This window comes from Microcaecilia unicolor, chromosome 1 (assembly GCF_901765095.1).
Source record: "Microcaecilia unicolor chromosome 1, aMicUni1.1, whole genome shotgun sequence".
NCBI lineage: Eukaryota > Metazoa > Chordata > Amphibia > Gymnophiona > Siphonopidae > Microcaecilia > Microcaecilia unicolor.
The window spans coordinates 679,185,999-679,213,022 of record NC_044031.1 but is presented as its reverse complement, the minus strand read 5'-3'; the positions used below and the strand labels follow the sequence as shown (position 1 = coordinate 679,213,022).

General features: G+C 42.0%; 1 protein-coding gene across 12 annotated transcripts in view; it reads right to left on the bottom strand.

Annotated features, from left to right (window-relative positions):
* CELF6 (CUGBP Elav-like family member 6) overlaps positions 1-26,801 on the bottom strand; it is a 660,136-nt gene extending 633,335 nt beyond the window's left edge. For 11 of the 12 annotated variants that reach the window (XM_030187705.1, XM_030187697.1, XM_030187738.1 and 8 more), the window contains exon 1: positions 26,600-26,780. In XM_030187705.1, coding sequence (XP_030043565.1) covers positions 26,600-26,780 — 181 coding nt within the window. Of the gene's footprint in view, positions 1-26,599 lie in introns of all 12 variants that reach the window. The other variant, XM_030187745.1, reaches the window with a different exon arrangement.
* Between the last annotated feature and the right edge of the window lie 223 nt (positions 26,802-27,024).

Sequence of the window (27,024 nt, the reverse complement as noted above, 5' to 3'; positions counted from 1 at the left end):
CTATAGGGGTTTATCCTGTGGTTTTCTTGTTTGCTTGCAAATCTATGTTCCGCATATTCATTGTGGATATCTCAAGACTAGGTTAAGAACCACTGGACTATAAGGACACAATAGGGTAGATTCTACAAAGGGCACCAAAAATATGAGTACTAAGCATCAATTCTGTAATGGCGACTGCGAGCAAAATTACCATTATGGAATAAGGCATTTTGGCTTTCACGTGCTTTTTAGGCATGAGCGCTTAAGGCCACATCAAAGGTTGGTATAAATGCTGGTGCCTAAAATTGGCAATTGTGCACATGATAGTATTCTGTAACTTAAGTGCACAACTGTAAGACACATCCTTGACCTGCCCATGGTCACGCCCCCTTGTAGTTGTGCACTACATTGGCACTATCCCCCTCCACCACCAATATTCAACTGCTGGCAGGCAGCATTTTGACTGCCCATTACCAGTGTTCAACCTGGTATTCAATGTTGGGTGTTTCCGGTGACCGGCATTGATAATCCAGGTTTTTCAATGCCAGCTAGCGCATGACCAGTTAAGTTGATATTCAATTAACTGCCCATGGCTTAGCAGGCAAAGATAGGCCTGTTTTTTATGCAACCTTATTTGGCTCCTAAGTCTGAGCGGTTAAGTTCCGAATATCGGGACTTAACCGGTCATGTCCCTGGAATGCCCCCAACATAGCCAATTAGCACCACTTAAAGGCTATTATGGGTTCTTAATGCCAATTGGTGCTTAATTTAATAATTAAGTTAGATGCACAACTGGCACTGATTTATAACTTCTGCACCCTAATTTGCACGCTAATCGAAAGTTTGGCTGCATGACTTTATTATCATGTATATATTCAGAAAACGAGGTTTAATATTTAAAAGTATGATGACCAAGGTTGAAGGTTCACGTAGAGGGGCATAATCGAACTAGGCGCCCAAGTTTTCCTGAGGACGTCCTCGCAGAACATCCTGGCGAAGGGGCGGGGAAACTCGTATTATCGAAACAAGATGGGTGTCCATCTTTCGTTTCGATAATACGGTTGGGGACACCCAAATCTCAACATTTAGGTTGACCTTAGAGATGGTCGTCCTTAGAGATGGTCGTCCCCGGTTTTTAGCCATAATGGAAACCGAGGACACCCATTTCAGAAATGACCAAATGCAAACCCTTTGGTCATGGCAGGAGCCAGCATTCGTAGTGCACTGGTCCCTCTGACATGAGAGGACATCAACCGGGCACCCTCGGGGGTACTGCAGTGGACTTCAGAAATTGCTCCCAGGTGCATATCTCCCTTACCTTGGGTGCTGAGCCCCCCAACCCCCGCCAAAAAAAAAACCCCACTCCCCACAACTGTACACCACTACCATAGCCCTAAGGGATGAAGGGGGGCACCTAGATGTGGGTACAGTGGGTTTGTGGTAGGTTTTGAAGGGCTCACATTTACCACCAGAAGTGTAACAGGTGGGGGGGGGGGATGGGCCTGGGTCCGCCTGCCTGAAGTGCACTGCACCCACTAAAACTGCTCCAGGGATCTGTATACTGCTGTCAGGCAGCTGGGTATGACATTTGAGGCTGGCATAGAGGCTGGCAAAAAATATTTTAAAAGTTTTTTTAGGGTGGGAGGGGGTTAGTGACCACTGGGGGAATAAGGGGAGGTCATCCCCGATTCCCTCCAGTAGTCATCTGGCCAGTTCGGGCAACTTTTTGAGGCTTGGTCGTAAGAAAAAAAGGACCAAGTAAAGTCGGCCAAGTGCTCGTCAGCGACGCCCTTCTTTTTTCCATTATCGGCCGAGGACGCCCATGTGTTAAGCACGCCCCAGTCCTGCCTTTGCTATGCTTTTGACATGCCCCCGGGAACTTTGGTCGTCCCCACGATGGAAAGCAGTTGGGGACGCCCAAAATCAGCTTTCGATTGTGCCAATTTGGGCGACCCTGGGAGAAGGATGCCCATCTCCCGATTTGTGTTGAAAGATGGGTGCCCTTCTCTTTCAAAAATAAGCCTGATAGGGTGCCAAATACTCTGCACACATGGCAAAAAAATGTTCCTGTTTTTTAAGAAGTTGGATCTATTTTAGACCAATTAGACTGATGCCATCTGGTGGTATGACCAGTCGAGAACATCAATTTATCTCCCTTTTTTTTAAAGAACTTTTAAAAAAAGGATCAGTTTAAATGAAATAGAAATGAAACTCAGTAATAACATGTCTGAAAATCAAAAATGAAATACAATGCATAGGGGAAATTAAATATTCAATATCAAAACACAATCCAGAAGGAGTGGGTAGGGTCTGAGAAGAGCACACCATTCAGTGCCCACATGTCAGTGAGGGCATCCACCAACCCAGTAGTGCAATATAGGAAAGAAATAGGATGACGCCTCGATGTATATCAAGATGCAAAATTAGGTTTGGATCTGACTGCCCTGACTTGCCTAGGTGAGTTAGCAACCAGGGCAGAGACGTAGCCAGAGCAGAGCCCGAGCTGGGGGGGGGGCACTTTTAGTCTGCTGCCCCTCCGCCGCCTCCCCCCCCCCCCCCCCCCCCCCCCCCGCCACCCTACTGCTTCCCACCCACTGCTGCAGCAAATACCTTGGCTGATGGGGTCCCCAACTCCTGCCAGCTGAAGCGTTGTCCAGTGCCAGTCTCTGGCGCCGCCATGTTGTCTGCCCTGCTCTGTCTTCCCCTCATGTCCTGCACGCTCCTTTTAGTGAAATCGACCATGCTCAGTTTCACTAAAAGGAGCGAACCAACATGAGAGGAAGACAGAGTAGAGCAGGCAACGTGGTGACACTGGAGACCAGCGCTGGACAATGCTTCAGTTAGTGGAGGTTGGGGACCCCCGCCAGCAAAATCAGGGGCCCACAGGAAATTTTGGGGGGCCCAGAACCCCATGGCCCCACAAAGCTACACCAGTGAACCAGAGTCAGCATAGTAATAGAAGTCAAGACGGTTGCATTTCAGATTTATCTGGGTTTGTAGGAGGGGTCCTAATTGACCAGGCCAGACTGAGTTGTGTTTGGCACAGTTAGTGGGATGAGACTCAAATTCGATTTTAACAGGATCATCTATCTTTACCTAGTACTTACATCCATCCTCATCTGTAAACTTCACACAAAGATTAAAAAAAGGATTCAGGAACAAAATCACATAAATGAAAGTTGCTTGCCCTTCTTGCACCCCTATGAATGCTGAAGAAAAATAGACATTAAATCAAAGATTTTGTGGGCTAATATTGATTGATTCACTGTCGGAGTGTGGGAAAAATAGACTTTGCATTTCAGAAAAAGCCATTTAGAACACTGACAATACAGAAGTCTAATGAATGGTTTTGTGAGTTTATTTCTAGAGATGCACAAGTTAAAACACGGTACTAGGAGTGAGGGATTTATTTAGGAGTTTTGTCCAGCCCTGCCATTGTTTTTGACTAAAACCATGCTTGTCTGCACCTAAGTTCCCACTGGTTTAATTGTCCAGCGCTACTACTGTTCCTCTCCCTCCCCCTCCTCCCACCCCTCAGAAGATGCTATGCAGTGTGCATTCACGGCTATCCACCCCAAGGCGGCTGCACATTTCCTTCTGAACTGCTATAATTGTAAATCACATTTGGGATCCTGCTTGGATAAAAAGAGCTACATAAATTCCAAATTATTATGGTTGGAGTTTATTTACTGATGTGCTTCAACAAGGCTTTTCATTTGATCATAATTAACTTTGCAGAGATAAATATTTTTATTTCACACATGGGATCATTGAAACCATTTTTATAAACTCCTGTATTTCTCAGTCTATGATAATAACAATCCCATCTATGGGATGAAACACCCCAGAGTCTATAATTGCTTTATAATGTCATTAGGCTCAATTCAGACACAAATCTTCCTCTTGGTTACTGTCTCCAAATGGATGTGTTTTTGCACATACAGTGGTAATGAGAAACGGATTGTAAAGCCAGGAGTGTTGGCCATGGCCTTAAATTGTTCACTTTCACAGCTAAGACTCCTCTTAATATGTGCCTTGTGCTGGAAGGAGCTCACAGTGATGAGTAGAAGAAGTGACCTAACAAGTTACTTTTAGTTTACACCTATAGGGGAGATTCTATATATGGTGCCTAAAAAATTGGTGCAGAAATCAGTGCCAACTAAGAGTATTCTATAAGTGGCGCCTAGATTTAGGCGTGGTATATAGAATAGTCTTAGATGATTTCTCATCAACTAAAACTATGCACTTTCCATTTACACCAGTGAAAACATGGTGTAAATCCCAGCGTCTAGATTTAGGTGCACTGGGTCATATTCTATAACTATGCACATACATTTCAGAATGCCCATGAAATGGCCATTTCCCCACCCATAGCCCCTTTTCGCCTGTGCACATTAGAAGTTAGGTGCAGTTCATTACAGAATGCGCTTAGTGAGTTGTGTGCATAAATTCTAATTAGTGCCATTTAGTGCTCATTATTGCTTGTTAAGTGCTGTTATCAGCGATCATTAGTTTGTTAAGCTTGTTAAGTTACACATGTTATTACAGAATCTGCTTGGATTTTGGCATGGATCTGTAGGCATGCTATATAGAATCTGGAAGATAACATCTCAGACAATTTTATTTATTTATTTGGTGCATTTGTATCCCACATTTTCCCACCTTTCTGCAGGCTCAATGTGGCTTACATTATGCCGTAATGGTGATCGCCATTTCCGGAATGAGAAATACAAAGTAGTATTAGCACTACAATTGTCCTGACAGAAAGGATGTGGTACGGATGAAAACTTACAACTGGCCAAGCAGATTGTTGGAGTCAGAGTTTATTTGTAAAAGGTATTAAGATCAATAGTCAGCCATGTGGCCAACATATAGTTTGAAATGTTACAGAATTGCTCTGAGCGTCCACACCTTAAGTGATAAATTCTATATATGGCGCCAAAAAATAATCACTCTACTATACTTCACTCCCACCAGTTCAATTCTTCACCTCCACATACATATTCAATTTTCTTTTCCTTTGTGACCTAAGTTGTGCACACCACCAAGAATCAATAATGGCAATGGAACATATATCAGTAGGGACGGAGGGGGGCTCAGTAAATAAAGTGCTTAATTTTAAAGAACAGCGATATATATTTATGTTACAATCGGTTATGCCCTCCGGTTTAAATGGAGAGTTAGAATGGGCGTCCCTTATGTAAATGTGTAGGAGTTTTTCTGTCCAATTAGGGCCCTAAACGTAGGTAGGTGACGTCAGATCGATAAAAACATTAAAAGGTGGGATTAGGAGACGCCGCCGCCATCTTGGGAAGGGGAAGAACCCGTTGATCTAAAGTTGAGCTGGCGCTTAAACGACGAAAGGTAAGACGGGGGGGTCAGTGGATGAATTTAATAGAATGTGTATCCATTGACGTACCGTAGAAGGGAGGTGTGGTTTTAATATATATCTTTATTTCATGTAGGGGCCAGTCCTTGAAACAGCCCGTGGATATGGCGAAACGTGCATGTCGGGCGATAACATCAGCCCCTGGGTCCGAATTACATCATTAAGATGAGTATTTGAAAACAGATTTAAATAAATAAAAATATATAAATAAGTTAATTTAGAAAAACTAAGCATGAAAAATGTGAACCGGTGAAGATATTTGTGCAGATTTCATTGCCATTATTGATTCTTGACGGTGTGCACAACTGAGGTCACAAAGGAAAAGAAAATTGAATATGTATGTGGAGGTGAAGAATTGAACTAGTGGGAGTGAAGTATAGTAGAGTGTGAATTTAATCCCACAGAGGACAATTTAGTGAATATTGCCAATTGGAGAAGTATTTACGCCAAAAAATAATCGGCATAGAAAAAAAAAGTTATTCTCCAAAATGCGCTTAAAGTTAGGTGTGGTTTGTAGAATAGCACTTATGCCCGGGAACTGCGCCTAACTTTAGGCATGGCCATTTATATCAACTAAAATGTGGTGCAAATACTCACATGTAAATTTAGGCATAGATGCCCTTATTCTATAAGTACATGCGTAACTTAAACAATCACCCCCAATCCACACATGACCCACCCATGACCCTTCCATTTCCACACCCTCTTTTTTGTATCACGCCTAATTTTACACACGTAAATGCCAATCTAATTAGTGCCAATAATTGCTTGTTTAAAAAAAAACAATTAACATAGTAACATAGTAGATGATGACAGATAAAGACCTGTATGGTCCATCTAGTCTGCCCAATAAGACAAATCCGTTACATAAGATATGATGCAATACTCCATATGCACACCCAATCTTGATTTGTTCCTGCTATTTTCAGAGTGGAACTTGGGCGTGCCTAACACTAGGACGTCCTCGACCCGTAATCGAAAGAAACAAGGACATCTCTGATGAACACTTGGACGACTTTACCTGGTCCTGTTTTTCTTACGACCAAGGCACAAAAAGGTGCCCGAACTGACCAGGTGACTACCAGAGAGAATCGGGGATCACCTCCCCTTATTACCCCAGTGGTCTCCAACCCCCTCTCACCCTCAAAAAATATCTTTCAAAATATTGATTGCCAGCCTCAGATGTCATACTCAGGTCCATCACAGCAGTATGCAGGTCCCTGGAGCAGTTTTAGTGGGTGCAGTGCACTTCAGACAGGCGGACCCAGCCCCATCCCTACCTACCTGTTACGTTTGTGGAGGAAACAGCGAGCCCTCCAAAACCCACCACAAACCCACTGTACCCACATCTAGGTGCCCCCTTCATCCATAAGGGCTATGGTAATGGTGTACAGTTGTGGCGAGTGGGTTTGGGGGGGGGTTGGGGGGCTCAGCACACAAGGTAAGGGAGCTATGTACCTGGGAGCAATTTATGAAGTCCACTGCAGTGCCCCCTAGGGTGCCCAGTTGCTGTCCTGGTATTTCAGGGGGACCTGTGCACTACAAATGCTGGCTCCTCCCATGACCAAATGTCTTGCATTTGACCGTTTCTGAGATGGACGTCCTTGGTTTCCATTATCGCCGAAAATCAGAAACGACCAAGTCTAGGGACGACCATCTCTAAGGACGACCAAATTTCAGGACTTGGGCGTCCCTGACTGTATTATCGAAATGAAAGATGGACATCCATCTTGTTTCAAAAATACGGGTTTCCCCGCCCCTGAATTGGGACGTTTTGCAAGGACGTCCTCATCAAAACTTGGACATCCCTTTCAATTATTCCCCTCCACGTGTCTTTAATAAAATAGCACCAAAATAGGCAGCTTTCTGCTTTCTTAACCCAGGTGTCCTGTTATAAAATTATATTCCAGAAGATCAATTTCCCTGTTGGTTAGAAAAGACATTTTAACATCTTTCATGGTCATGTTTCTAAAAGGCACTGTTGTTTAAAGAGAACCCGTTCACTTTCTGTCTATTACTGACTGATTAAAACTGAACCACTGTTGCAGCCCAGGCTTCAAAACTCTTCCTTATGATTGATAATTTCAAAAGGGGATGTGCCTCAGACTCAGCTGAAAAGTCAATGTTTCACTACTGCAGTTTGAGGCAGCCCAGTCACGGATAGCAGCAGCATCTGACTTTTAAAGATGACTCACATTTCAGGAAAATGTTAACATTTTATACAACTGAAAATAGCCTGAATTTTGTGTAATATTTTTAATTCAAACTAGGGTTCAGTGTTGTTAAGTGTGGCGCCAGTCAGCCCCCTCTGGAAGAAGAAGTTGAAGTTCCCTGCAGCATTCTTTTTTTCACCTATCGCCGGCAGCGCTACGATTCACAGAGGCCGCTCCGCTCCCACCTGCAGCGTCCATCCGGCCCTCTCTGATGCACTTCCTGTTTTCGTAGGGCCAGATGGACGCTGCAAGGGGGAGCGGAGCGGCCTCTGTGAATCATAGCGCTGCTGGCGATGGCGAGAAAAAGAATGCTGCAGGGACCGAGGCAGCGGCGGGGAGAAGAATTTCAGGCAGGCAACACTCCCGGCAGCGATGTTGTTGGGTTGGGGCTAGTTAGGGCGGGCCTGGAGCAAAAGTGGCTGGGCCTGGGCCTGTCCAGGCCCACCCATGGCTACGCCCCTGACTTATAGCTTTGCAATATATGAGTGTCTCTATCATATTTCTCCTCTCTATCCTTTCTTCTAGATATATAACGGCAAATGATTTGTTCAGCTGTGTCAACTGAATAAAGTAGTCACTGCTGGCAGAAAGTTCCCACACAGACATTCATAAAGTCATATGGCACTCACCCAACAGACAATTCAAAAACCAGTAGATCACACAGTAATCGTAGTAAGTTGCATCAAATCACTGCACAATGTCAGATCCTACAGAGGAGCTGATATATACAGTGACCACTACCTAGTGGTTGCAAAAATCCAGAAGCTCAAAAGAGTGCAGAAATCAAAGGACGTAATCATATACAACATTAGTAGGAAGAATGCAGAGGAGTTCCGAATACTCACATCAAACTGATTTGAAGCTTCAGCAGACAAATATTCAGACAGAGAACCAGATTTTGAAAATATGTGGAAAATGTTCAAAGAGGAACTACATGACAGATGTCTGAAGACACTGGGTCAGCCAAGGAGAAAAAGAAGAGTAGAAATATACAAGCAAGAGTAAAGAAATTGTCATTAATTGCATTACAAGAAGATACTGAAAAGAAATGATATATTACAGCAGTACAGTCAACAAGATAAAGAAGTTTAAAAAGGTGGGAGATGAGAAGATGGGCTGAAGAATATGCTCGACTAGTAGGAGAAACAACACAAAAAGAAGACTTAAAATCAGTGTATCATATAATCAGTTAACAGGCACAGAAGGAGAAAAGCACATAGTCATTGCAGGTGAATGGTCCAATGCTGGGAAGAACATTTCAAATAGTAAACTTCCCAAAGCCTGGAACAGCATAGGACCAGCCAATTCCTGAAACATCAACAGAGCAGATACGCACCTGACCATTCACAATGGACGAGATAATCAAAGTGGAGGAGTGGCCTAGTGGTTAGGGTGGTGGACTTTGGTCCTGGGGAACTGAGGACCTGAGTTCAATTCCCACTTCAGGCACAGGCAGCTCCTTGTGACTCTGGGCAAGTCACTTAACCCTCCATTGCCCCATGTAAGCAGCATTGAGCCTGCCATGAGTGGGAAAGTGCGGGGTACAAATGTAACAAAAAAAAAAAGCTATTAAGGGACTAATGAATGCAAAATCTTCAAGATTAGACAACATCTGGCAGAACTCTTGAAGAAAGGATCCAATCAAATGAGAAAATGGCCACTACAACTGTGTAATGTGGCATGGAAAAGGGAAAAATACTAGATGATTGGAAGAAAGTATACTACTACTTATCATTTCTAAAGCACTACTAGACGTACACAGCGCTGTACACTTGAACATGAAGAGACAGTCCCTGCTCGACAGAGCTTACAATCTAATTAGGACAGACAGACAGAACAAACAAGAGATAAGGGAATATTAAAGTGAGGATGATAAAATAAGGGTTCTGAACAAAGTGAATAAGGGTTAGGAGTTAAAAGCAGCATCAAAAAGGTGGGCTTTTAGCTTAGATTTGACAGATGTCTGAAGACACTGGGTCAGGCAAAAGATGCTAAAGAAAGAAGATTTGTTGGATCACAATAACAGGAGAGGAATTATTCTATTATTAATACCCAGAAAAGTTTATAGTCAAATGATTGTTATAGTTGGCTTAAAGCTCAAGTGACAACTTACTATGAGAAGAACAAGGGGAGTTCAAGCCCAACAGGTCCTGCAAAGATCAATTTTTTACTCTGCACAGAGAATCAAAAAAGGTTCTTCAGTATAAATTACTACTACTACTTATCATTTCTATAGCGCTACTAGACGTAAGCAGTGCTGTACACTTGAACATGAAGAGACAGTCGCTGCTCAACAGAGCTTACAATCTAATTAGGACAGACAAACAGGACAAATAAAGGATATGGGAATTACTAAGGTAGGAATGATAAAACATGGGTACTAAACAAGTGAACAGAGCTAAGGAGTTAAAAGCAGTATCAAAAAGATGGGCTTTTAGCCTAGAATTGAAGATGGCCAGAGATGGAGCTTGACATACTGGCTCAGGAAGTCTATTCCAAGCATATGGTGCTGCAAGATAAAAGGAACAGAGTCTGAAGTTAGCAGTGGAGGAGAAGGGTACAGATGAGAGAGATTTACCCAATTAACAGAGTTCCCGGGGAGGAGTATAGGGGTACTGAGGAGCTACAGAGTGAATTCACTTGTAAGTCAATAAGAGAAGTTTGAATTGTATTCAGAAACAGATAGGGAGCCAAGGAAATGATTTGAGGAGAGGGCTAATATGAGCATAGCAACACTGGTGGAATATAAGTCATGCAGCAGAATTTTGAACAGATTGAAAGGGAGAGAGATGACTTAATGGGAGACCTGTGAGAAGCAAGTTGCAATAGTTTACGCGAGAGGTGATAGTGTGGATAAGGGTTTTGGTAGTGTGCTCAGGAAGGAAAGAATGAATTTTGGTGACATTATAGAGAAAGAAATGACAGGTTTTAGCAGTCTGTTGAATATGTACAGACAAGGAGAGAGAGGAGTCAAAGATGACTCCAAGGTTACGAGCTGATAGGACAGGGAGGATGAGAGTGTTATCCAGAGAGATAGAGAATAGGGGAAGAGGAAAAGTTGGTTTAGGGGGAAATATAAAAAGCTCAGCCATGGTCATGTTTAGTTTTAGATGATGGTGAGATATCCAGGCAGCAATGTCAGACAGGCAGGCTTATATTTGGGCCTGGGTTCCTGTTGAAATTTCTGGTGTGGAGAGGTAGATCTGGGAGTCATCAGCATAAAAGTGATACTGAAAACCAGGGGATGAGATCAGAGCACCAAGGGAAGAAGTATAGATGGAGAAGAAAAGAGGTTCCAAGACAGAGCTCTGAGTTAAACCAACTGATAGTGGGATAGAAGTGGAGGAGGATCCACCAGAGTATACACTAAAAGTGCGATGGGAGAGATAAGAAGAAAACCAGGAAAGAACAGAGCCCTGAAATCGAAGTGAGGACAACATATCAAGTAGTAGGCAGTGATCAACAGTGTCAAAAGCAGCAGATGAAGAAGGATGAGGATAGAATATAGACCTTTGTATCTGGCCAAGAACAGGTCATTGGAGACTTTAGCAAGTGCTGTTTCAGTTGAGTAAAGAGGGCAAACGCCAGATTGAAGTGGATCAAGATCAGCTTGAGATGAAAGAAAGTCAAGACAACGGCAGTGAACGGCATGTTCAATTATTTTGGATAGGAAAGGGATAAGGGAGATGGCGTGATAGTTAGAAGGACAGGTAGGGTCCAATGAAGGTTTTTTCAGGAGTGCTGTAACTACAGCATGTTTGAAGGCATCAGGAACAGTCGCAGTGGAAAGTGAAAGATTGAGGATATGACAGATAGAAGGGATGACAGTAGGAGAGATAGTTATACGTAGATCTGTGGGAATAGGATCAGAGCAATTGGTAGTTAGTTTTGAGGAAGAAAGAAATTGTGCAGTTTCCTTTTCATTGGTTTCAGAAAAAAAAGGAGGCAGGGGTTAAAGAAGGTTTGAGAGAATCGGTTGAGGGAAGAAGAGGTGATGACTTGGTTGAGAATTCAAGGTTAGTCTTGTGAACCTTTTTCATGAAAGTACTCAGTCACAGTCTGGGGAGAAAGTGAAGGGGGAGTTAAAGGTGTAGGCACTTCAAGGAAAGAGTTCAGTGTGGCAAAGGGATGTTGAGGGTTTGAGCCAAGAGAGTTTGTCAACTGGACGTAGTAGTCCTGTTTGGCAAGTGAAAGAGCAGACTGGAAGGAAGTTAGAAAGAATTTGAAATGTATGAAGCCATCTTGGGCACAGGATTTCAGCCAAAGGCATTCAGCAGATTGGGCACAGGAATGTAGGTAGCAGATTTTAGAGGTCAGCCAAGGCTTTGGCTTGGTACGCCTTATAGAACGGGGAATGGAGGACAAAGTAGAAGAGTCAATAGCCTGAAGATTCCTGAATGTATTGGTTGAGATTGGACGGGATTAGGGGAGAGGGTGTTTAAGTGTGAAAGTTATCAGATGATGGTAAGAGAGGGGAAGAGCTGAGGCACAGAAACTGGACAGTGAGCAGTAGGAGAAGAAGATAAGGTCAAGACAGTGGCCATTCTGGTGAGTAGGGGTAGTGTAGCACAGTTGAAGATTGAAAGAGGATGCTAAAGCGAGAAACTGGGAAGTGTAAGAGTCAGAGGGATCGTTAGCATGAATGTTAAAATCCCCAAGAATGAGGGACGGAGATGAAGGTTCAAGAAAGAAGGAAAGCCAGGAGTCAAAGTCAGCGAGAAATGAAGAAAGGGACTTATAAGGGTGTCAATAAATGACAGCTACTCGAAGAGGTAGAAAAATAAATGGATGGAGTGGACTTCGAAGAAAAGCAGAGAGACTGAGGTGGAAGAAGAGATTGAAATCTACAAGAGAATGAGAGCAGTAGCCCACCATCTCTGTGGCCAACAAGGTGAGGAGTATGGGAGAAAAGGTAACCTCCATGATACAGGGCCATGACTAAAGCAGAGTCTTTAGGGCAAAGACAAGTCTCAGTTAGGGCAAGCAGATGGAAAGAATGAAAGATAAAGAGGTTGTGGATGTAGGAAAGTTTGTTGCCGATACAGAGGGCATTTCACAGAGCACATGAGAAAGGCAGAGAAGAAGGGAAGAGGAGAGGAACAGAAATTAGATTGGAGACATAATGGTGTGACCTGCATGAATAGGATGAGAGCTGATGTGGAGGACCAGGATTGGGATTGGTATCCCCAGTGTAGAGCAGGAGAGGGAGCAAGAGAGTATGGAGAAGAGTAGGAAAGGCATGGTGACAGCGACAAAGGCAAGATGTACTATGACAGAATGGAGATGGTTGAATGAAAGGAAGGAAATGTTGAAGGTTGAGAGCTGAGAAGAAGGGAGAAGGGAGAAGGCATAAAGGAAGGTGAGATGATGAAAGCAGAAGGTGGGAAATGTGTTCCTGCGGTATACAGTGGTTTCAGATGGAGAAAGAGATTGGGAAGTCACAGTGCCAAGAAGAGAAACTGTACTTTAGGCATAATAAATAGCAGAGAGAAAATACAAAGTGTATAGAGAAAATGTTTATGGTGCACGGCACAAGGAGCGAAGGCCCTGAGTGAATCGGGGTGGATCTGTGAGTCACCTTCGAGAATGCTGTAAGGATATGCAGATAGGCTGCAAGTCCTCCACAGCACCTGGAAGGCAGCTGATGTAGCGCTAGGCACCAGGAGCGAAGGCCAGAGTCACCCATAGAAGCCTTTGAGGATATGCAGATGGGCTGCAAGTCCTCCACATTTAGAAACCATGCAACTGCATAGGCAAAGATAGTTATGGAGGATTATGAAATCTGAATGCTGCTGCTAGACTAACAGAAGAATGTATGTGATATGACCACATTACACCAGTTTTGCAAAACCTTCACTGGCTATCAGTACAATACAGGGTTGAATTTAAAACTCTATGTCTTATTTTCAAGACCCTTAAAAGAAATGGCCCAGAGTACTTGAAGGACAGGATTTCCAGCTACACACTTCCAAGGTCACTAAAGTGCTCCCAAAGAGTATCCCTAACCACACCCTCTCCAATGGACATCATATGATGTGATACCCACCAGCAAGCCTTCTCCAGAGTAGCCCCCACACTCTGAAATACACTCCCTGAAAGGCTTCACTTACAACAAGACTACTTTAGGAAGCAGGTGAAAGCTTAGCTCTTCAACCAGTCCTTTAATGGAAGAAGTAACTAACTTACTAGTCAAACACACAAGGAGCAACACTGGCTACACATACTATGTTTATCCACTCCTACCCTAGCTAAGATTGTATTCATGCACTTTTCTGAAGTTGCATGGAACTTTCTTTAAACAAGTCCCCTTATTTTCTAACTCCTATTACTCTATCTGATCTATCTATATGTTTCATCTTTGCTTGCACCTTATGCTGTCTATTAAAATGTTTTATTGTGTATTGTGTTGACATTGTAATGTAGCATACTAGCCTGCTTATAATTGAAAGAGAAAAACGCCTATATTGCGACCCAAATCGAGAAATGGGCATCTTTCTCCCGCGGGCGCCCAAATCGGTATAATCGAAAGCCGATTTTGGACGTTTCCAACTGCAATCTGTCACAGAAACAGGTAAAGTTGACGGGGGCGTGTCGGAGGCGTGGTGAAGGCGGAACTGGGGCGTGGTTATTGGCCGAGGAGAGATGGACGTCTTTTGCTGATAATCGAAAAAAAGGCGTTTTTACCGCGATTTTGGGTCACTTTTTATGGACCCTTTTTTTTCACGAACAAGTCCCAAAAAAGTGCCCCAACTGACCAGATGACCACTGGAGGGAATCGGGGATGACCTCCCTGGACTCCCCCAGTGGTCACTAACCCCCTCCCACCAAAAAAAACCTCACTTAAAAAAAACTTTTTCCAGCCTGTATGCCAGCCTCAAATGCAGTACCCACCTCCATGACAGCAGAATGTGTTCTATCCTGTGACAGCCTTTCCCTGGTTCTGATGTGGCTCTCAGGTGAGTGTGACACCTTTTCTGTTATGCACACTGCAGAGTCACATCAACAATGCATTGTCGTGGGTGTAGGGTATTGGGCTCCGTGATTCCACTAGCTTGTGTTAAATGCTCACGATGTTGGTAGTTGGTAGGCTCTACTCCCATGGTGCTTTTCCCCCTGCTTACTGGGTCAGAGTGTGCCCTGTTTTGTTTCCGGTAGTCCATGAGGTAGTGGCCATTTTTGTAAGCCAGTTTTAGATCCCTTTCACGTGTTAGCCACGTTACAGAACTTAGTTCTTACCTTGAATGTGGCTGAAAGAGGGCATTGTACACCATTCTGCCAGCTCTGACCTACTGCTAATCTCAGTACCAGGGAGACTCGTTGCCAGTGGGGCACAACCTCTGATCTGCAGTTAACTGTGAGTAAGCATGCTTATTCCAATAAAGGACGTTTTCAGAGAGATTAGTCTTCAGGTGTCAACTGGTGTGCCAATGTTATATAGCAGCAACAAGTCCTAGAGGCCTGCGTGTATGCCTGTCCCTGGAGCACTTTTAGTGGGTACCGCAGTGCACTTCAGCCAGGTGGACCCAGGCCCATCCCCCCTACCTGTAACACTTGTGCTGGTAAATGGGAGGCCTCCGAAACCCACTGTACCCACATGTAGGTGCCCCCTTCACCCCTAAGAGCTATGGTAGTGTTGTACATTTGTGGGTAGTGGGTTTTGGGGGAGGGGGTTCGGTGCTCAGCACCAGTGGTAAGGGAGCTATGCATGTGGGAGCGTTGTCTGAAGTCCACCACACTGACCTCTAGGGTGCCCAGTTGGTGTCCTGGCATGTCAGGGGGGCGAATGTACTAAGAAACGTGGCCCCTCCCACGACCAAATGGCTCGGATTAGTACGTTTTTGAGCTGGGCATTTTTAGTTTCCATTATTGCTAAAAAAAAAACCAAACACCCAGCTGAAAAACATCCATTTTTTTTGAAAATACGGTCTGTCCCGCCTCTTCACGTACCTGTTTTCAGACATAGACACCCATGGAGATAAGCGTTCACGTTCGATTATGCCCCTCCACGCCATAATTTGTATTGTTATTTGAATATTTTTGTTGCTGTAATTGTATGTTGCCTATGTACAACTTATTCTTGCTGTACACTACTTCAGTGAATTCCTTCAAAAAGGCAGTAAATTCTAATCCTAATATGGAATACCTGCAAGTTCATCAGAATTATCAAAAATCTGTATGAGAACAATGAAAACAATTAATACTGTGCCAGGGAGGAAGATGGTTACACAAATTTGTTGAAAATAGTAGTTGGAGTCAAGCAAGGTTGTGTATTCATTTATCGCTTAACGAGTTTGCTATAACGCTTCTCATGAACCCAGGTCGAAACAGTTTACATTGCAATGAAAATAAAATAAAAACAAAGCTAAGATTAGAAAAGGAACACCATAAAATAAATAGGAGAGCACAATCACTCAAGACCAATCAAACAATTAACAAACCATAATTCAAGACAAAATACAACCTACCATAAACAGTCAATTATAAATTGAGTTTCTTCCCCTAGCCACAGGAAAACCAACCAGAAAGAACATCAAAGTCAAAAGACCATTTTAAAGAAATAGGCTTTCAGTGAAGTTTGAAAGGAGGTATAGGAGTCATCAAGTCGCAAATGTTCGAGGAGTGAGTTCCAGAAGGCAGGCACTAGAAAGAAGAAAGCAGATGACTGGGTGGACTCCCATTGTGCCTTTGAGGGGGAGGTAAAACAAGACTTTTATCAGTAAGTGGACGAAGGTTATGAGAGGATGTTTAAGGGATGCTCAGAGAGTCCAAATAGGAGGGCTTGGCAGTGTATAAGATTTTATTTGTTAATACAAGGATTTTGTATTTTATTCAAAACTAGATAAGTAGCCAGTGAAGACATTGTAGAAGTGGAGAAACATGATCATAACGTTTTGCATGACAGATTGCTTGAGCAGCAGTATTTTCAAGTGTTTGAAGATGCTTCAAGTTGATTTAGTAATACCTACATAGATGGAATTACAAAAATCATAGCAAGAATTTACGTATGCATAAAACAGACAGCAAAGTGAAGCTGAATCTATCAAACTGCGAACAGATCTGAGATGATGGAGAAAGTAGAAACCAGTTTTCATGACCTGCAATATCTGAGGTGTAAAAGATAAAGCTGAGTCAAGAATTAACCTAAGGTATCTGTAGGAAGTGACAGGGGTGATCTATTGAAAAGCATGGGCATCATAGAAGGAGAAGAAGAGAAACCCGTGATCCATCTAGCTACAATCTACTCAGGATTGAGAACTAGACAATGTTCCTCCAACTAAATTGCTACTTTCCGCAGGTATTCCTGAAGGGGGCATAGATTGATTGACATTGCATCAGTATAATAAACTAAGAGGAAATCATCGGCATAAGAGTATTCACTAATGCCGCAAGTCTGGATAAGTAATGCCAAAGTTCTAACAAAGAGATTAAAAAGAGAGGGCGAAAGGACCAAGCTCTGGGGAACTCCACAAGAAAGTGTATGTGAGGTAGAGGTAGATGTAGATTGGACAACTGTGAAGGAGCAATGTTCAGAAAAGAAGTGAACCATTTAAGAACAGTTCCTGAGATTCCTAAGGAGGTTAAGTGTTGAAGAAGGAGAGTGTGATCAATAAGGATGAAAGCGGCTGACAGATCTAAGGATACCACTAGTGCAATTCTACCATGTTCAAGATTGTAGTAAAGTTCACTTAAGAGTGCAGTAATGACAGTTTTGGTATTGCAGCCTGCCCTGAAGCCTGATTGAAGCAGGTGTAAGGCATTTATAATATAATAATAAGCTTGGAGTTGCTGGAAGACCACAGTCTCGAGTATCTTCTGTTTCCATTGTTATCCAGTTTAGCCATGGATTGGTTAATGCAGAAGACAGTAGGAGTTAAAAATACAGGAATCACATGGCTTGAAAGTGTGCAGTTAGAGGACTTAGATATTGTGGATAATATGGCCTTGCTCACAAGTTCTCCTGAGGTAAGGCAGACCTAGACAGACAGAATAATGTATTTTGATGCTCATCTTCTGACACAAATCGGGAGATGGGCGTCCTTCTCTCAGGTTCGCCCAAATCGGCATAATCGAAAGCCAATTTTGGGCGTCCTCAACTGCTTTCCGTCGCGGGGATGACCAAAGTTCATGGGGGCGTGTCGGCTGTGTATCGAAGGCGGGACGGGGGCATGGTTAAGAGATGGGCATCCTCAGCTGATAGTGGAAAAAAGAAGGGCGTCCCTGATGAGCATTTGGCCGACTTTACTTGGTCCAATTTGTTTCACAACCAAGCCTCGAAAAGGTGCCCGAACTGACCAGATGACCACTGGAGGGAATGGGGGATGACCTCCCCTTACTCCCCCAGTGGTCACTAACCCCCTCCCACCCAAAAATAATTTTTTTAAACATTTTTTCCAGCCTCTATGCCAGCCTCAAATGTCATACCCAGCTCCATCACAGCAGTATGCAGGTCCCTGGAGCAGGTTTTAGTGGGTGCAGTGCACTTCAGGCAGGTGGAACCAGGCCCATCCCCCCCTACCCATTACACTTGTGGTAGTAAATGTGAGCCCTCCAAAACCCACCTGAAACCCACTGTACCCACATGTAGGTGCCCCCTTCATCCCTTAGGGCTATGGTAGTGGTGTACAGTTGTGGGGAGTGGGTTTTGGGGGGGGGGGTTGGGGGGCTCAGCACCAAAGGTAAGGGAGCTATGAACCTGGGAGCAATTTATGAAGTTCACTGCAGTGCCCCCTAGGGTACCCAGTTGGTGTCCTGGCATGTGAGGGGGACCAGTGCACTACAAATGCTGGCTCCTCCCATGACCAAAGGGCTTGCATTTGGTCATTTTTGAGATGGGCGTCCTCGGTTACCATTATCGGCGAAAACCGAGGTCGTCCATCTCTAAGGTCGACCATCACAACATTTAGGTTGACCATCTCTTAGATCGACCTAAATGTTGAGATTTGGGCGTCCCCGACCGTATTATCGAAATGAAAGATGGACGCCCATCTTGTTTCGATAATATGGGATGCCCCGCCCCTTCATGGGGACGTCCTCAGAGATGGGCACCCTTAGAGATGGGCATCCCCGTTCGAAAATGCCCCTCTACATCTAGCAAAAAGACAAAGTTTAGGACTATAAAGGAGAAGATAACACAGCAATCAAAATAAAAGAAGCTGATGAGAAAAGTGCCAAAACTCAACTATTTAGGAACTCTGGAAAGGAAATGAAAATAGGTTTTGAAAATGCCGATTTGAACATTTTGAGAAGAAATGGTGCTTTATGACACCTTTTTGGACATTTTTCTCTTTCAAAAATGAACCCAATAGTAACCTATGGAACTTTGTAAGTCTAAGTGCTTCAAAAATGAGCCCCTTTGCGACAACATCAAAATACTGTTACTTTCATCCATCTGAACAAATAGCATATTAAATGCCATCAAAATCTTGCTGAAATAAATATGTTTTAAAGGATTTCAAACACTTCTAGCCTTTTAATGGTCCGTAAATTAGTAGGCAAAGTGTTCCATAATTTTGGATCTGCAATATAAAAGAGCGAGTGGAGGAGCAGCCTAGTGGTTAGTGCAGTGGACTTTAATCCTGGGGAACTGAGTTCAATTCTCACTGCAGCTCCTTGTGACTCTGGGCAAGTCACTTAACCCTCCATTGCCCCTGGTACAAAATAAGTATCTGAATATATATGTAGACCACTTTGAATGTAGTTGCAAAAACCTCAGAAAGGCAGTATATCAAGTCCCTTTTCCCTTTCCCTTTTAACTAAGTGAAAAGAGAGAATATCTAGCCAATCTTGTGTAGCTGACCTAAGCAGCCTAGTTGGTTGATAAGTATATAGACTTGAGGCAATTGTGACTGGTATGTTGCTGATAATAATTTTAAAAAATTAAAAAGAGAATCTTGTAGTGAATTCACCATTTAATAGGCAACCAATGCAGAAACCTGGCCAGTAACAAAAACGCTCTAAAATAGACTAGACATTTTTGATTCATGCAGATTAAGAAGAATCCTACATGTCAAGTGGAAAGATAAGGGTAAAATTAAAGTGATAAGAGAGACTACTCAATAATAGGGTTGGGCAGCCCCCAAATTTTTATTTCATTTGTTTCTGGTGTCTTTTGCACATTGTTTATTTTGTTTTGTTTTGGTTAGTCTTCATTTTCATTTCAGGGATAATGTCATTAAAAGGTTGCACTCTTTTCAAATAGTGCACCCTGTTTGTAGAGTATGTCCTCTTTACAAGGAGGGCTCACTCTTTCCCAGTAGTACGTACATGCACAACAATTCATGCATGCAATATAAGGAAACAGTACACGCTCTTTCTGTATGACTCTGCCGTCTTTGCAAATAGTTGTCATGCTTTCCCAAGAGGATGCACTATATGCAAAGAGTGTGCTCTATCTGAAAAGAGAGCACATTATTATTGGCAAATGAAAAAAAGGCACGAACCCCCAGATTCTCTATATGGCACCCAGATTTGTGTACCTGAATTTGTGTGCATGCCAAGATGCATGCACAACTTAATTGAATAGCGAGCCCTTAACTATCAATAAGTGGCTGCCAAGTATTGAAGTTAATTGACACTCATTAAAATTCATATGCGCATCTGGCTGTGTGCTATTCTATAAGGCATGGCACCTAACTCTATTAGCGTGCAATTCAAAGGGGGTGTGACCATGGCCATGTCAGGGGTGTTCCTGACATGGGACAAACACAAAGGAATTCTGTTTAGAAGGAATGGATCTACAGAATCTTAGCGGAGATTGGGTGGCAACACCGGTAATTGGAGAGTAAAACCAGTGCTGGGTGGACTTCTACAGTCTGCGCCCTGATCATGGCTGAATAGATATGGATGGGCTGGAGTGTAAATTTTAAGGGGCTTTGACGTTAGCTTCAGAACTTTTAGTACAGGACCAGTGCTGGGCAGACTTCTATGGTCTGTGCCCTGAGAGAGGCAGGGACAAATCAAACTCGGGTATACATATAAAGTATCACATACCATGTAAAATGAGTTTATCTTGTTGGGCAGACTGGATGGACCGTTCAGGTCATTATCTGCCGTCATTTACTATGTTACTATGTTCCAAAAAGTTTCATATGTAGTTATAGAATACTGCTTCAGCATAAGTCTGATGCCTAAATTTAGGCATGGGAATTGGTGCTCATTGCAGTTTTGTAAAGGGCACACACCCTTTATAGAATTACACTTAGCACTGATTTTTTTTTTCTGATGCCAAATTCTGAGCATCATTTATGGAATTCCCTCCAAAATTCATTTTTCTGCTCATTTTCATTTGTTCATTTCCCATGGCATTGTAAATGATAATCTATCCCTACTAAACAGCCACAGTGAAATAGAAAGTTTTGGCACCTACAAAGAATGGATCTACAGTGCATGCCAAAGTAAGCCATGAACTGGAAACCAGAAGGGAAAAGAGATCTCGGAAGGCTCAGACAGATGAGACATCAAAGAGTTGAAAAGGACCTCAGTGAGCTGGACAACAATTGGTCAGAAGCAGTTGATGAAACACAAGACTGAGAAATGTGGAAAATACATTTCTTTGCCTTATGCACTGACTGGCTCAAGAAGATATAATAATAATAATATGGAAGCTATCAAAGTTATTTAATGAGAATTATGAACACAAATAATGATGCTTTAATAGCATCTTTTCAGACTACTGCTGCTCTGTCTATATCCTTTTAGAGACCTGACCTTCAGCACTATTCTCAACATTGGATATGATCTCACCAGTGACTTCTCCAGAGGCATTATCCCCTGATTTTTTTTCTATTCCTAATACCTCTCCTCAGTGCACCCAAATATTCTGGCTCTGATCACTGTCTTATCATATTTACCATCTTGAGATCATCAGAAATGATCACCCTGAGATCCATCTCCTGATTGGTACACCAGCAATACATTGCTCCTCTCATGATCTGCTCACTTGGATTTCTGTACCCCAAATATTATATGGCATTGCAGTTTTGCATGCAGATGGATAGATGTGCTGGTCTGGGAGTAGCAAAAACAGCAAAGAGGCACCTTGTAGATTAACAGAATAATTGAGGCATAAGCTATTGAGTACACAGTCCACTTTGCCCAAGATGTCTATGCCAGTGTCAGATGCAGGATGACATGGACCCTTGTCTTTGAAAGCTTATTATACCTCAATAAATCTGTTCATTTATAATATGCCACCATTTTAGGATGTTTTAACGTGTTTGCATTAAATCTTGCTGCCAAACTCTTGACCACTCATCACACTATTTATGTCATCTTCCAAGTCATCTGGAGAGTCCATCTTGTTCCTATTTGTGTTATCCTTAACATGACAAAACTAGCAATCTGTCTGCATCATCACTTACAAAAACGGATCAAAACTTGCAATCACCAAGTATCGAAGAATTGTCCAATTTCACTATAATTGACCAACTATACTCTGTCCATTCACATACTCAGGTAAAAATTTGACTAAAGACAAAAGCAGATATCTATGAAAAGTAATATTTTCACTTTATAAATAGTCTCAGAATTATTCTGCAAATGTATTTGCTGAACTGAACTATTTAGCCTAGATTTTAAAAGAGAGAATTTCTGCACAGAAGCAAGCAGTAAATAATGGTGGGGCTAATATACCCATAACTGACAGTAACTTTGCATTTTAAGAAACTTGAATTCAAGTCCCTTTTGCACTGGCATAGATTATGCAGTACCATAGGTGATCTGCTCAAGTTGAATGGAGGGAAGGCAGTTGCTAGTGCAAAACAGCCCAAAGGAATTCATCTTGGTGAAGACTTTCCTCCATCTCTTCAGTGCCTTTATGTGTCTTGCAAGGAGAGATTAAAGTTGAAAAAATCAGGAGCAGAAAATGGCAAAAAAAATGGTTACTTTTGTTTCATCTTTTCGGGTAGTATAGAAGCAAGTTATTAATGCAACAAAATAGGGCAAGTCTCACTCTCCCCCCCCCCCCCCCCCCCCTTGTTTCACATATATTTTTTGCTTTAAATTTCATGCTTAAAGAAATGTTGACTTTGACTTCAAATACATTTCCAAGCCAGAGGGCATTTGTTTGTATACTCACAGAGTGATGCTTCACTCACTCCTACAAAATGTTTCATTAATGCTTACTATAATATTTTATGAGTGTGTTTCAAGTTTTCAGTCTACAGATTGGTGATGTATGTGTTAGGTTTCATCTGGCACCTCTTCAGATCAGGCTCAGCTCTCCAATGTTTTGTTGGAAGGAAGGGAAACAAGAAAATAACATGTTTACCAACAATAGCACAGCAGCAGCCTTGTGCAGGATATTTGGGTTTTGCCCATATTCCCCTGCATCCTCCCTGCAAAAACAGAGTCCAGGCTATCACTCAACAGTAACTCCTATTGCATGGTTGAAAACTAGACTTTCAATATAAGCTGTGGTTATTTCTTTATGCAATTTATGCAACCTGTCTTATAAATTCAAAGAGATTTACAATCAAATAGCACAAAAAAAAAAATCAAACAGTAACATTTCCCACCTCAGTTACACACCTCTAATTCACATTTAAATTTACCCCCACCTTAGTAAAATATCAACCCAACTTGCCCTGTGATGGCACTCCTCTAGATGCCAGGGACTTTCAATTTATTTTTGGACTTCTGAACTTTTCATGATTAAAGGACTGTCACTAAAATGCTTGGGCCAGTTGGCAGGAAGAAGTACTTTTAGAGATTAGACACCTAAAAGAATCAAAATATAATCTATATGGAAACATCAGTGTATTCCCCTGGATTATTTATTTTTTTCTGGTTGTTTGCTTTTAACACAAATCCATCTTTCCCATTCCATCTCAGTTCCATTGTAAATAAGCAATCATCCAACACTTCCTATGTACAAATCACAACACTAGGCTCTCAGTTTTTATTTTGAATCACATGACTAAGTTCTACCCAATCCATCCTTAGAGGGGAAATTACCCCAAACACTTAAGTATATAAATATCACTGGCTCCTTTTTTAAGTCACACAATAAAGTATTGCATTTAAAAAAAAAACAAGTAATACTGTCAACCTTCCAGAAAGTAAATATTTTATGAACTAAATTGGCAATGATGCATTCTTTATACTGGTACAATTAAATCTGCTAGGTGATTAAGTATTAATAGCTGTTCATAGCTGCAATTATCTGAGTCTTCAAACAGTAAAGGGCCAGTTATCAATTTGTGGAACACAAGTATGGCATGCAGCCAGACTCAAAATTTCCCATATACACCCAGAATGTTTTTTTTTTACTGAAATAATCCTTCAATTCCTTACTTTGTCCCATATCAATGTATTGGGGGAGGGGGGCAGGTTATGTTGCTGGTAAACAACTGCAATATAAACCTGGACATTTCAGAGTCAACTGTGGTTCTTGCATGCCCATTTGCGATGTCATTATTGCAAAGTCTAAACTCTAATTAGCAATCTAATGTGTAGTAGTGTGTGCATGTTCCATGGACACAATAACTATCACATAATACCATTCATTTGAACAACCATTACATAAACTTCCAGGAACGACTGAACTTCCAGGAACAGTAGCATACATTTCTTAGTTTTTAGCTCCGGACGTGGAATGCAGGGATAGAATGGATCTGCTCTAGCTAATAATAACACTGATGTCACCGACTCAATTTTTTTCACAGTTGTCAATATCACAAAGCTGCTCTGACAGTTACATTCAATTTAAACTGTCTGAAACGGCCACATTTAGAGCTAAGACTCGCATTATTTTTAATCAGAGCAGCATTCATATATGGCAAACACGACACATAATAGCTGTCCAATAGAAGAAGGTTTTATTCTCGCTTCAGTCCTGGTGTAAGAAGGGTCGTATCTAACCTGTAGCTTTTGCTATTCAAATATAGAAATGCTTACGTGGTGATTAGTGTGAATAAAACCTGCATCTCGTGGGAAACCATTATCTGCTTGGGCACAAGCTGATAATAGTCTGAAAGACTAACACCTATTATCCTCAATAAAAAGTTCTGCAGGGAGAAGAAATGAAAGAAGGGGGAAGCAAAGCAAGCGAGCGAAAATTGTTTTAACGCCAAACTCAGATTCTGTCCATTAAATTCTACTGGATGGCTAAGTGATTCTCATTCAAGTTGCAGTTTGTATTTGCTGTGTCTACTCTGGAGAAAATATGCCCTATGTTTACGAGCATCGAGAGGTTTCGTTGAATTTATGTATAAAAGATTAAAGTTGCCTGCACCTTCTACTCCAAAATGCTGAAGCTGTATTCTTTCCGTGTGCAAGACCACTCCCAAAAGGCAACAGTTGATAGTCTGAAGATTTCTAATTCTCAGTTTATAAACTGATCGATTTACTGGAGAAAAAGACCACTAATTGATCTTTCCCCTTATAAGGTAACCAGACCTCATACCCCCTGTACTTAAATACAATGCAAAACTCATTTTTCACTATAGTCTCCAGAAAACCTTCCCCCCCCCCCCCCCCCTTCACTTTATTTTAACTCGAGGTTTATGAATGTCTTCAAATACATCCTGGTGTTACAAGCCCTCCCAATGTAAAAACTGCATTAGGTTTTGGTAAATATAATAAGGAGATCCAGGCCTCGAAATACTTTTCACGTTTTCAGGCTGGGAGGAGGAAGGGTTAATGATTTTTGTTCTTTTTTTTTTCCATTCTGTTCCCAGGGAAATCAGAAGGTATCTTTTCAAATCCTGTGGGAGATGGGAAAGGGACTATGTGTATCATGTAATTATCAAGTGTTCAGTGCACCTTCTTGGTGCCAGTACTTTAAACATATGAGGCAGAGAATAAACTTGGGATCCACTACTAGAAGACTCGGGACTGCTTTTCTAACACAAGCATATTGCATTAACAAAGAAAGACATTTACGTTTAAAAAAAAGTTACAAGAGTTAGCAGACTACTTTGGCAAACCAAGAAGATATTCAAATATGAAAATGTGGTTTGTCGGTTGCAGGCCGCAATAGCAGGTGATTTTCTAGAAAGTTGCCCCCAGTTAAATGTGTGGGGGAAACTGTCAGAGACTTGTTCCCTTACCATCTAGAATCTCAAAAAGCATTTTTGAACCAAAGGAGTGTCCTTGAAATATCAGCATGGCAACTATCTTTTTTAGAGGCTATAGAACTTTATATACTGGTACTGGCAAAAAGTCCCTGACAATCCGTCTAGTCTTTCTGACAACGAATAATTCACACGATTAGTTCCACCCTTTTCAGCACCCATACAAGAGATAAATTTTACAGGACAGCACTCCTCCATCCACCCACCTAGTACACATTTGAGTGAGTCCATCTCTGTTGTTATTTGGGAAAGGTATATTATTAGTTGCTTTACTAACAGTAGCTTGTTTCTCCACTGCAAAAAAAATGTTGTTGTTTTTTTGCAAAAATCTACAAGCCTTTTATACTCTACTTTTATTGCTAAAAACTGAGATAATAACCAATAATTTTATGTGCGGAAAACTTTATTCAAAGATAGCCTGCAGGTAAAGACAACAAAGTAACGAGAATAAGTCACTTCTGCCGAAATGGAAAACCTAAACACGAACATAACAAGCGATCAAAGACAGCAACTAATGTAACGGGGTTTCTGTTACTTTAAAACAGTTTTCCCAATTCAATCAGTGAGGACGTTAGTCAATGTAAAGAACGCTGAAATTTAACAATAAAATAACAAGGAACACAGTAGTACCACAGCTAGCGAGCTATCAATAATATTCCACAACTTTGCATTTTAATTTTTGTAATCGATTTTTAAAATGAAAGCTTTCCCAACACAATGAGGTTTCCTCACTCACACTTACAATGAATCATATTTCATATACCAATGCATTTATAAATTAGGACAAACACAGCAGCTCCCTCCTCTCTACTAGCAAGCCCAACCCTCCTAAGCAAGCATTTTCCTTTGTTGCTATTTTTTGATTTCTAAAAGGAATACCAGAGATAAGGGAGGGGAAGGAAAGCGAATGGAGGCTTTGGGCAGAGTAGCGAAGAGACACCTACCTTTATGCATCCCTGTAAATCTGTCTTTTAACACAGTCAGCTCATAGATTTTGCCAAATTCCTCAAACAAGGGTTTCAGGTCCTTTTCTTCAAGGTTCCTTGGGATCTGCCCAATGAATAGCTTGATAGCATCATGATCTTTCATTGGGATGGTGCTCTGGCTGTGGCTGAGCCCATTCATTCTAGCGGAGCTGTTCGTGGTGCTGAAATTAGGAATCTCTTGCTGCACTACTCCGTTGATAACAGTAGCCATATTCTCCACCAAGCCAGCACTCTAGACCTCCTTTTCGCTCTCTTCCCCTCTCCCTATGGTGCTGATTCTTCAGTGATGTTTTCTCTCTTTCTTTCTTTCCTACTTTTTCCAATTCTCCTTTTTTTCGTCCCTTCTTTCTTTCTCTTTCTCCAGCAGCTGCTACTGTGCTTGA